This window comes from Diplodia seriata (genome assembly GCF_021436955.1).
Source record: "Diplodia seriata strain FDS-637 chromosome Unknown scaffold_1, whole genome shotgun sequence".
NCBI classification, from domain to species: Eukaryota; Fungi; Ascomycota; class Dothideomycetes; order Botryosphaeriales; family Botryosphaeriaceae; genus Diplodia; species Diplodia seriata.
Window position 1 is genome coordinate 2,147,783 of NW_027117308.1, and position 11,099 is coordinate 2,158,881.

Genomic DNA, 11,099 nt, shown 5'->3' on the forward strand with positions numbered 1-11,099 from the left:
GCTTGCCCTTACCCTGTCAACACCATGCTCCCTTAGTCAAGCAAAGTGGATGGCCCTTCGCGTACAAGGAGCATGTATGCTGTATAGTAGGCGGATCATGCGTTCATACAGTGCATCGATTTAGATGGAGAGGGATGGAATGCTGCCAGATACGACAGGGATTACATTCTACACTTATGTGTCAAGCACTACTGCTTCCTCTATTTCTGCGACCGGGTAGGGGCACATCGCAAGTGAAGGATCCTTGCACATGTGAGATGTTGGATTCAATGATGTCAAGCCCCGTCATCTCAGTCCCAACAGCGACTCCCGACGTTCGAGGGTGGTGTTCTATCCGTTGGTTTCCGCTCAGATACGACAGCGCACGTGGTGCGTGTCGGCTGCCGTTTTGCTTGCGCGTGCCCGGTGCCTACGGCGGGCGGTGGAGCGCGAGGCCGCTGCGGCTCCCTTCACTTCTACCCCAGAATTGACCGTTGCGCTGCATGCGGAACTCCGACACGCACAAAGCCCCTCCACACCACTTCGCGCGCACCCTCATTTGCAAAATCACCTCATCCAACCACCATCGGTCAAACCCAGTCGCATCTTCGAGCACACGCGCCAAGCGATTCTTCACTACCAAGTAGTTTCGCCTCCACCTGAGCACCGTCGTCGCGGGTAGCTGCATTCCCTTCCCGATGACCGACTACAGCAAACAGACCGTCGCGCAGCTGCGCCAGGTGCTGAAGGAGCGCGGTATTCCATCAACCGGGCTTACGCGCAAGCAGCAGATCATTGAGAAGCTCCAGGATCACGACGCTACCGCCGCCGCCGAGGAGGAAGACGCGTCCACCACCGAAGCCGCGCCTGTCGCCGAGGAGCCTGAGGCCACGACCGAAGCTCAGGACGCGTCCGCCGCATCGGACGGTGCCGCTGAAGCCACTCCGCCACCGGCACAGGAGCAGCAAGATGACGCGCCAATGCCACAGCCTGCGGAGGACGCCACCATAGAGAAAGTGTCAGGAGATGCCGCGCCGCAGGCCGAGCCCCCAGCGGCACCTCCACACCACGAGCCCATACAGCCAGCTGAAGAAACGCCTTCTGCGGATGGTGTTGCAGGTCACGACTTCCAGGAAGATGCGCCAGCGCCTGCGCCGGTGGAGCAAGATGACGCGACACCGCGCCCCACGACGGCCAACACCTCTGTGTCACAGACTCCAATCCCGACCCATGAGCAACCTTCGCCAACGCCAGTGGTGGAGGCACGCGCTTCGACCGCGGATTCGTCAAGGCTTGGATCGCCGGAGCTGAAAGAGGATAATCGCAAGAGGAAGAGACGCAGCGTCACGCCACCGATTCCGCCAGAGGAGGCCGTGAAGAAGCGTTTGAAACAGGATGATGACAATGCTCCTGTAGTGCATCTTCATGAGGATGCCGATGCTCCCGGACCGAAAACAACAGATACCATCATGGAGGAGGCTGACGCGCCGGTTGATGCGGAGCCTGCGGAGACCGTGTTGCCCGCAAAAACAAGCGACAACGTGGTAGACGTCACGGGCTCGAAGGCAGTGGAGGACATGAAGAAATCCGAAAGTGAACACCGGAACGACCCAGGCGAGGGAGAGCGCGGCCAACAGGTGTTGGAGGAGAGGGAGGAGGAAAGGACAAGGAGCAGGTCGCAAGAGGAGTCGACGCAAGTTCGCCGGCCATCGACGTCGCACAAGGCGGAAAAGGAAGGACGCTTCAAATCCGCCCTGGAAGATGCCACCTCAGCGCCCGCCGGTAACGGCCCGGTAGAGACGGGTCCGGCACCCGAGGAGGATGACCGCGAAATTTCGCCTGCACTACATCCCGCAACCCGTGGCCTTTACATTCGCGAGTTCATGAGACCGCTTCAACTGCCTACACTAAAGAAACATCTCATTTCTCTAGCTTCCCCGCCCTCTACCTCCGAACCGGACACCGATGTATTAGAACTTTTCCACCTGGATCCCATCCGTACACACGTACTTGCTTTGTTCAACTCGGTCTCAGCCGCTGCACGAGTGAGAAGTGCCCTTCACGGTGCAGTTTGGCCAGTCGAACGGACTAGGAAAGCCTTGTGGGCAGACTTCGTCCCTGACGAGAAGGTCGGCGAATGGATTGACTACGAAGAAAAGGAGGGTGGCGGCCGCATGGGAAAGCGATGGGAGGTTGTATATGAGCCCGACGACGGAGAATCCGGCGTCAGGGCTGAGCTGAGGGAAGTGGGCGCATCTGGGCCGGGGCCGCGACCGCCCGCAAGAGCCTCTGTAAGCGCGGGCTCCCCGACTGCATCAAACGTTCCTGCAAAGAAGCCGCCTACCGGTCCAGCGGCGGAGAAGTCGTTTTTGGCCTTGGACAAACTGTTCCGCTCCACGACGGCAAAGCCAAAGCTCTACTTCTTGCCTGTCGAGAAGGATGTCGCTGAGAAGCGGCTGGACGAGCTTGATCGCTGCACCAGTAGAGATTGGAAGCCCAGCGATGCTGCTGGTGGCACGGAGCGTAGGTACACATTTGAAGATGGGGATGTACTCGTGGACGCTGGTCCAGATGCGGAAACTTTCGACGGAGTAAGGGGCCGCGGTCGGGTGCAGTATAGAGGCGCGTTCGGCCCCGGTGGTGGAGGTGGGCCGGGTGGAAGGTTCCGCGATAGAGGTTGGGGTGTCCAGCACGGTATGGGCGGGCCGCCGGATGGTGGTAGTGGCGGTAGGTGGAGGAGGTAGGCCACATTCGAGGCTCAGATTCGGGAAATATCTTGGACGGTATATCAGGGCATTCGGAAGATTTGCATTGAAGTGTAAAATATTGACTTTGGATGCATTGAAAAGTACAGAGTATCTCCAATGGAAGCTGCTTATCATGTAGAAATACTACGAGTTCTTTCAACCTATAGTCATTCCATCGATCATGACCCAAGTTTTTTTCAGTAGCTGAAGGAAGTTGTCGCGCATCTAATCTTATCTATGCTTGATGTACATGACTCAAACACGGTGACGTACGAGGGGACACCGCCAACGCGCTGCCTCAAATCTCACAAAAACCCAACACCTTCAAGCGCCACCTTTCAGGCCTGGCATAACCCAACAATGGCGCATAGAGAAGAACATCCCCTTCTGCAGAAGCCTCTCTATGGTACCTGGACCCTAGCACAAACTCAACCCCGCGCATTAGCCCCGCCAGCTAACATTCGCAAACAACCAGTCTTCGACCTTCCCAAGGATATTCTCGACACCCTCAGCGTAAAAGAGCAAAGCGCCGCTGCCCTTGCTGCCGCTACCGCTGCCGACGCCAACGATGCAAGCCCCGGCCCAACACAGCTGCGTCGTCGCAGTCCCGAAGATGTCGACGCCGGCGACGAGAAGGACGGAGAAGGAGACAGCGTGCCGGCGACGGCGTGCGGCCTTTGCAACCTGACGTTCGCCAGCCTGGAGGAACAACGCGGCCACGTGCGGTCGGACCTGCACGGCTACAACCTCAAGCAGAAGATGCGCGGCGCGGCGTCCGTGTCCGAGGCCGAGTTCGAGCGGCTGGTGGGCGAGCTGAACGAGAGCATTTCCGGGTCGGATAGCAGCGACAGCGAGTCGGATGAGGAGGATGCAACGGGCGGGCAGAAGGGTGGTGGGGACACGACATTGAGCGCGCTGCTGAAGAAACAGGCGAAGATTGCGGACGCGAGCGGAGCCGAGGAGGTCGCGGCGGTGGCGAGGAAGAGGAAGAGGGGCGCGGGGAAGCCGCCGATGCTGTGGTTCACGTGCGGAAGCTTGCCTGGGGAAGTTAACTTGGGCGTGTATCGGGCGATCTTGTCGGATGCTGAGCAGGAGGATGAGAACGGCCTCGCCGAGACGATACGGAAGAAGCAGATTCCACCACAGCAGGTGGGCGCGAAGAAGGAGGAGAGTAACGAGGGGGATGAGGGAGGTGTGAAGCTGCCGGTGACGTCGCAGATCGGGCCGCACTATTTCCTCTGCATGATCGGTGGTGGGCACTTTGCTGCTATGATCGTGGCGCTTGCGCCCAAGACGGGAAAGAAACATACGGGACAAAGTGAGCGACAGGCCACGGTGGTGGCTCACAAGACGTTTCACAGGTATACGACTAGGCGCAAGCAGGGTGGTTCGCAGTCGGCGAATGACTCTGCGAAGGGCGCTGCCCACTCGGCTGGTTCTTCGTTGAGAAGATACAACGAGGCGGCGCTGACGTCGGAGGTGCGAGCTCTGTTGTCAGAATGGAAGGATATGATTGATACGGCCGATTTGCTCTTCATCCGCGCTACAGGCAGTACGAACCGTCGAACGCTGTACGGGCCATACGATGGACAGATACTACGACACAACGACCCTCGCATCCGGGGATTTCCTTTCAGCACTCGACGCGCCACACAATCTGAGCTCATGCGCTCTTTCATCGAACTCACACGTGTGAAGGTCAGCCGTGTCGATGAGGCCGCCCTCGCCGCAGCAGCTGAAGCAGCAGCAGCGGCTCAAGCAACACCTCCTTCCCGCACATCGACACCCTCCAAGCCTACGAAGCCGAAGCCTACACCAGAAGAAGAGGAAGCCCTCCTCCACTCCTCTCAGCTCCAGGCCCTAATCCGCCGCTCCAAGGCTCCCGCACTGGTGTCTTACATCCAGAGCAATAACCTGTCCCCCAACTTCCGATTCCACCCGCTTGACACGGACAAGAACTACCACGCTCCCACGCCGCTCCATCTGGCCGCGCACATGAACGCGCCGGTGCTGGTGCTCGCGCTGCTCACGAAGGCAAAGGCCGACCCGGCCGTCGCGAATCTGGACGAAAAGACGCCGTTCGAGCTCGCCGGCGACCGCGCCACCCGCGACGCGTTCCGCATTGCACGTTATGAATTGGGAGATGAGGCTGCGGACTGGAGCGCGGCGCGCGTGCCGGCGGGCGTGAGCCGTGCGGAGGTGGAGAAGGCGAGCAGCGCCGAGAAGGCGGAGGAGGCGGCGCGGGAGGCGGAGCGGCGGAAGACTGAGACCGAACGGCTGCGGCAGGAGGAGGAGCAGAGGGAGCAGGAGCGGAGGGAGAAGCGGGTGGGCAAGGGGAAGGCGCTGGGGTCGGCGGGGTTGACGGAGAAGACGGCGGGCGAAAAGAGGGAGGAGGAGGCGAGGGGGTTGACGCCCGAGATGCGGATGAGGCTGGAGAGAGAGAGGAGGGCGCGGGCAACTGAGGAGAGGTTGAAGAGAATGCAAGGTGGGCGGTGAGGTGGGTGAGGACGAGGGGAATTATAGACTTAGATAATTGGAGAGAAGTGAACACTTGAGGCCGCCAGCATGTGAAGGCGCGAGGTTGCAGTCTTTGCTATCAGCGACTGAAAGGATCATTCGGGGCTTCATGCATCGTTCGGAAATCCTAACTCCCTTCAATGTTGGTCAACACTCGAAAATGGTCAATTTATTTGTCAACCTCGTCCATTCCTTACCCGATTACCACTTATAGTTGGTGTCAACCGCAGCGTATAAGAAGGTTTAGGTTTGCCGTTATGTCTAAAAGAATGCTCTAGCTCAGGTAGTACCCTACGATCTCATCGCCATACCACTTCCTTCCCACGTCTTCATGACTGCGGATCCATTTCCTCAACTGCGACTCGCCGAGAGCATCCCACCGCGGATCCAGGAAAGTCGACACCGCGTTCGTGCTATTCACGCCATTCGCACCGCCACCATCACGCTCCCGACGCAGGAGCCGCACCGACTCTGGAATGTAGGAGCGGATTTGCGACGCCGTCATGTCCAGAGGCAGGCCCTGGAAGAAGGGAATGGAGTAGCGAGGCGGCGATGCTGGGCCAGGCGCCGTCACGCGGTGCACCGTCGCCCGGACGGCGCCCTCGGTCGCCGCCTCGAAGGCGTTGCCGAAGTTGACGACGAAGGTGCCAGCTACGGGGGCGGCAGGGATCCATGTTTCGTTGTCGGCAGCCAGAACCTCCAGCCCGGCTTCGTCGCCGACCTGCAGCAGGAAGGTCAGCCAGCCGCTGGAATCCTTGTGCGCGCCGACGCCTTGGCCACCGCTGGACTCCGCGGAGGTGGCCAAGGGAGGATATTTCAGGAGCTTGATGCGGTGCTGCGGAGGGAGGTAGGATGACTTAGTGGATGTGGAGGTATCATTGCTGCCGACAGCCCTGGCGCCCAGACCCTGGAAGAAATGGTCGAACGTTCCAGTGGGAATGCCGAAGGCTTCTTCTACGAGGTGGACAAAGCGATAGGAGAGATCCTGCACGGCATCATGGTAGGCAGTCAAGGCTTGCCTGAACCCTGGGAGCAGTTCCTCGGGTGGCCACTGGTTGGGACCACGTAGGCGCCAGTAGAGCTGTGAGAAGTCCCGGCTGTCGTCGGGTTGCTTTTGAGCAGATACCCCATCGGTGGAAGCAGGGTTGCGCTCGCGATACACAACTGGAAGCTCTGTTGCAAAATCAAACTGTTCGCGGAGGTCCTTCTTCCCAAGGGTTGTTTCTTCGGCGAAGCCGCTATAACCGAGGAAGTGCGGGGAGTAGACCTTGGAGAGATTGGATTTGACAGTGTCGGGCAGGTTGAAAAGCGCCGGCAGTCTCTCTGTTAGCTCTGCGATGACATGTTCTTCAATGCCGTGGTTCTTGATGTATAAGAAGCCAATGTTGAAAAGAGCATCATGCAGCTGGGCAAGTAGAGCCGGGCGCTTTGCTGGATCCTGGGCAAGACTGAGATCGAGAATTGGTAGAGACGAAGGGACAGACGGAGACATTCTGTCGAGTATCATGGGAGTAAGTTCAACTCAGTAAGTCACGGGTTATAGCAAGACTAGGTATGTGGAGCGACCAACGGCCACGAAAGAAGCATGCCGAGATGACGTGCTTGGAGGGGAAGCTGTTTCCAGGCAGGTGACAAACTTCACGCTGTCCACTCCATGTCAATTTTCACACGCGCCACACTCGACGAGATGTCTGGATAACCCGCGAGATCTTCTTCTCCCAAGCTCAAGTCAATCATCCAAAGGGAAAGCGCGATTTGACGGCGCCGAACCTGTTTGGACGATGACTCAGCTGGCCATCAGGGTGTCTTGCCGCCGGTATCTGTTCCAACACGTCGGCACACCAAGTGACTAGGTGCGGTTTCGGAGCTGGTGACTCTTGCAAGACAGCACAGTAGTCCACGGGGGATGATGTCAGTGGATGGAAGTCAGGCGCGCAGGTCACTCTGGCACTCACGTGCGATCAGTTCCCTATCTTATCGCCTCACCGCCCGCGCCTGGTCCAAGGCAGCTGCCTCCGCCCAACCATTGCCTCTTCCGCTCCCTTCCCCTCCAAAGGGTCCTGCACGCGAAGTCCCATCCTAAACCCACGTCCTCGCCCCTCGGAAAGCGATCCGAACCAACTTCCCGCAACAACCTCCACCGGATCGAACAAAGCGACCAACTCGACATCTCAACCGAACCACCCCGCATCCGCGCCCCACAGCAGCACTGCCCACCATGAACTATCTCCGCAGCACGCTGAATACCCTGCGCGACACCTATGCGCCCGTCTCCCATACCTCGACCTTTCGCCAAACCGGTCAGATCACACCTGAGGAGTTCGTTGCCGCCGGCGATTTCCTTGTCTACAAGTTCCCTTCTTGGTCCTGGGCCGACGCCTCGCACCCGTCCAAGCGCGTGAGCTACCTACCGGAGGGCAAGCAGTACCTCGTTACTCGTGGTGTTCCTTGCCACCGCCGTCTGGATGATAACTTCGCCGGCGACGGTGGTGACGAGGGCACTGTCGTGGGCGATGGCTTCGCAGGTGGCGCCGGTGACGATGGAGATGACGGCTGGCTGAGGACTGGCGGTGGCGCCAACATGGGGGCTAGCCAGGAGCGCGCTGCTAGGGATGTTCGGACGGTCGACGACAAGGGTGAAGTCAGTGATGCCCCCGAGACGGACGATGAAATCCCGGATATGGAAGATGAGGAGGATGACGAGGAGGCCATCATCCGCGACACCAAGGCTGGCTCTGGCACCGCTGCGTAAGTTCCTCTCCTGCGTCTCCAATAAGCGGCGCGTTTTAGCTAAAACAGTTTACAGCCCTCTCCGCACGTACACGCTCTATATCATGTACACTCCCTACTACCGGACACCGCGCCTCTACCTGTCAGGTTACCTGTCCCCCTCGGAGCCGCTCCCGCCGCACCTGATGATGGAAGATATCGTTGGCGACTACAAGGATAAGACCGTAACGTTGGAGGACTTTCCCTTCCTTGACGTGGGCATCAAAATGGCGTCGGTGCACCCTTGCAAACACGCTTCTGTCATGAAGGTGCTCCTTGACCGTGCCGACGCTGCCCTCAAGCTACGCGTGGCAAAGATGAAGGCTGGCCAGGATGTCAGCAGAGGCCATGGTGCCGAACTGGGTATGGAGGGTCTTGCTGAACAGCTAGAAGGAGTCCAAATTGGCGATAAGAAGGATGACAGGAAAGGCGATGGCGATGAATGGGAGGTTCTGGACCAGACATCTACGCCCGAGGACGATGTCGCCATCCGGGTTGACCAGTACCTGGTTGTGTTCTTGAAGTTCATGGCCAGCGTTACTCCGGGCATCGAGCATGACTTCACCATGGGCGTATGAGCGGGACCGATAGCCTCGCATAGTACCACGGACTATTTCATCATTTGGACTCTTCACGAACGGACGTAGGGACTCGGCACAGGCGTTCTTGACTGCTTGCACTTTAGCTACATTACGAAAGCGCTTAATCGAGATGCTGCGCAAGGATTAGTTGTTGGGCGTTTGGATTGGCGCAGCAAAGGTAGAGACACAGTTGGGACTCCCTCGTACCTTTCTCTCCACTATACCACAAAGGCTTGCGACCAGATAGATTCATTGCATTCAGATGAATAGGAAATGCTAGTGATTTGAATCAAGGTCCCCGGGGAGAGTTGTAAGGAAAGAGGGTGAGTCCATTGATAACGAGTGATATTCCTACCCCACGATTAGGTGGGGATTAGGTGGGGTGAAAAAAGGGTTGGGCCAAAACAGAATCTCCGCCAAACACATCACTTTCCGAAAACAACCTCGTAGCTACGTTAACCGACGTTCCACGTTTATCGTCTGAGGGTCTCTCAGCTGTAATCTTCATCATCCCACATAAAAATTCCATCAGCCCACTTCTTTCCTTTCTTCTCCTTCTCTCCACCCCTTCCTTCCGTCCAACCTCACACTCCCCAGCTCTTCCCCTTCCCCCACCCCTCCCCTTCCCCCCTTTCCTTTCACCAATGATAGATCCACCTCGCCGGCCTCTGCTGCTGCACCTCCCCCTCCTGCAGCTGCTCCATCGCACCGCCGGCATTCCTCTTCTTCCGCATGGCGGCGCCGCCGTTGCCGGCGGTAGCGATGCGGCCGCCCAGCACGGCGCTGATGAAGTCCTTGACAGCGTAGACGTGCGCGATGACGGCGCGCCCCTCGTCCGAGTCCTCGTCGAGGCCGGCGTGCGCCTCGATGGCGCGCGCGCCCACGGCGGCGGGGGAGGAGTAGTGGCCCGGCGCCACCTCGCCGTCGGCGTCGATGTGGCGGCGCACGAGGATGGAGGCGGTCGTGTGGCCCGAGTGCGGGAATCGGGCGGCGATGTCGTGCTGTGGATTTGCTTTCGTTTTAGATTCTTTGTTCTTGGTTTTGGCTTATCTTTTTCTTTTCTTTTGGTTTGTTTTTGGGGAGAAGAGTTTGGAAGTGATGGCACCACACATTTGTGAGTTTTGTGTGTAGATGTAGAAAGAAAGATGGACGGGAAAGGCACACACCTCAGAAACACCGCGCGCGCGCAGAGCATCAATCTCGGCTTCGCTGGCCGGAGCGGGGAATGCGGCAACACTGACCGCGGCAGCGAGAACGACGGTGGCGATGGAGAACTTCATAGTGACTTCGAGTCTGGCAAGATTTCTTGCGCGTGGTTGAGAAGAGAACGTGGTAGGTAACGTATGTTGATTGGGGGAGTTTGCCCGGGGATTCGACACGGTCGATCTGAAAGTTGGGTCGCCGAAAGAAAGGTTGGATGCTGCTCGGGGGGATTAGGCGATGTTGAGCGAGCGTGGAACCAGCGAGCGTATAAGGATAGCGGGCGACGACCAGAGAATGAAGAGACGATAGGCAGAACGTGTGTTCCAGCTGCCTTTCAACCACGCCGTCTGGCTCTCAAGAAGAATAGCGACGGATAAGCGTCCCTTATACCCTCATTTCCGACCTCTTTTTTCGAGCAAGAGGTCTAGCCCTGGGCCCTGTTCTCGTGAGTCGGCTGCGCTCCCCTCGCGTCGACATCGCACGACACACGAACAGGGCGCGTCAAAGGGATTGAAGAAGAGAGTTGGAAAGGGGGGGAGGGGAAAGGCGAAGAGGGTGTCGTGTGTCTGCTGCAAGGAACCGCCGTTTGGTTTCTCCTCTGACCCGATAGCCACCCTACACTTATGTCACGGATTGAGTTAGACTGTTCTTGTCTTGGCGAGAGCGGCGTTGGAGCAAAGTCAAAAAAGTAAGACGCGTCGCGTTGGCGCAGCGCGTCTTTTGGCATGTGAAACGAGGGGTGTTGGCAAAGGAAAGGGTGCCGATGCAAGGGAACAACCGCATGCGCATGAAAGTCATACCGCCGGGACAGAACCGAGAACTTCCTGCGTACTAAGAAGACTCGTCCAGTCTTGAAATAGAGGCCTTGACGGCCTTTCAAACGGTATGCTGAAAGGAGAGCTTGAAAAGTTCGAACCGAAGAACCGGCCTACGAACGGTTCACTTGTCATGCTATGTTGGTTGAAAATACCTGTCTTCTGAACTCCAAAGTGGGTCTTGTGAATCGGTGAAAGAAGTTCATCAATGAGATTCCGAGGAATGTGGGATTGCCACACTTCAAAATTCCTGAGAGCTCCCTTTCGTACATCCATGTCGATCGGCCATCCGGTTCACTTTGATATCCGTTTCAGAACTTAATTATTGCAGTCACATGCAGCGGGGATAGAGTCGAGATGCAAATGGCCCATAGACGGAGGGTTACGATAACCACATGTGACCGTACAAGAGACAGGAACACCTCATGTGCGAATCGCCGCATCCATACCATACCCCTTCTTTCCCATTGCGCCTTCCTCCATCTATT

General features: G+C 57.8%; 5 protein-coding genes across 5 annotated transcripts; 3 read left to right on the forward strand and 2 right to left on the reverse strand.

Annotated features, from left to right (window-relative positions):
- Positions 1-677: 677 nt before the first annotated feature.
- SLS55_000637 (uncharacterized protein) lies at positions 678-2,723 on the forward strand (the record flags this gene model as incomplete). The annotated part of the gene is made up of 1 exon (XM_066772147.1): positions 678-2,723. One exon carries the CDS (start codon positions 678-680, stop codon positions 2,721-2,723), a length of 2,046 nt encoding a protein of 681 aa, XP_066637426.1.
- A 363-nt stretch (positions 2,724-3,086) lies between these two features.
- SLS55_000638 (uncharacterized protein) lies at positions 3,087-5,222 on the forward strand (the record flags this gene model as incomplete). The annotated part of the gene is made up of 1 exon (XM_066772148.1): positions 3,087-5,222. The coding sequence occupies one exon, from the start codon at positions 3,087-3,089 to the stop codon at positions 5,220-5,222; it is 2,136 nt and encodes a 711-aa protein (XP_066637427.1).
- Positions 5,223-5,517: 295 nt separating this feature from the next.
- Positions 5,518-6,735, reverse strand: SLS55_000639 (uncharacterized protein; the record flags this gene model as incomplete). Its single annotated transcript, XM_066772149.1, has 1 exon — positions 5,518-6,735. The coding sequence occupies one exon, from the start codon at positions 6,733-6,735 to the stop codon at positions 5,518-5,520; it is 1,218 nt and encodes a 405-aa protein (XP_066637428.1).
- Positions 6,736-7,461: 726 nt separating this feature from the next.
- ATG3 (E2-like enzyme) lies at positions 7,462-8,590 on the forward strand (the record flags this gene model as incomplete). The annotated part of the gene is made up of 2 exons (XM_066772150.1): positions 7,462-7,991; positions 8,050-8,590. 2 exons carry the CDS (start codon positions 7,462-7,464, stop codon positions 8,588-8,590), a joined length of 1,071 nt encoding a protein of 356 aa, XP_066637429.1.
- Positions 8,591-9,231: 641 nt separating this feature from the next.
- On the reverse strand, positions 9,232-9,705 carry SLS55_000641 (uncharacterized protein; the record flags this gene model as incomplete). Its single annotated transcript, XM_066772151.1, has 2 exons — positions 9,232-9,638; positions 9,699-9,705. The coding sequence occupies 2 exons, from the start codon at positions 9,703-9,705 to the stop codon at positions 9,232-9,234; spliced, it is 414 nt and encodes a 137-aa protein (XP_066637430.1).
- Positions 9,706-11,099: the final 1,394 nt, after the last annotated feature.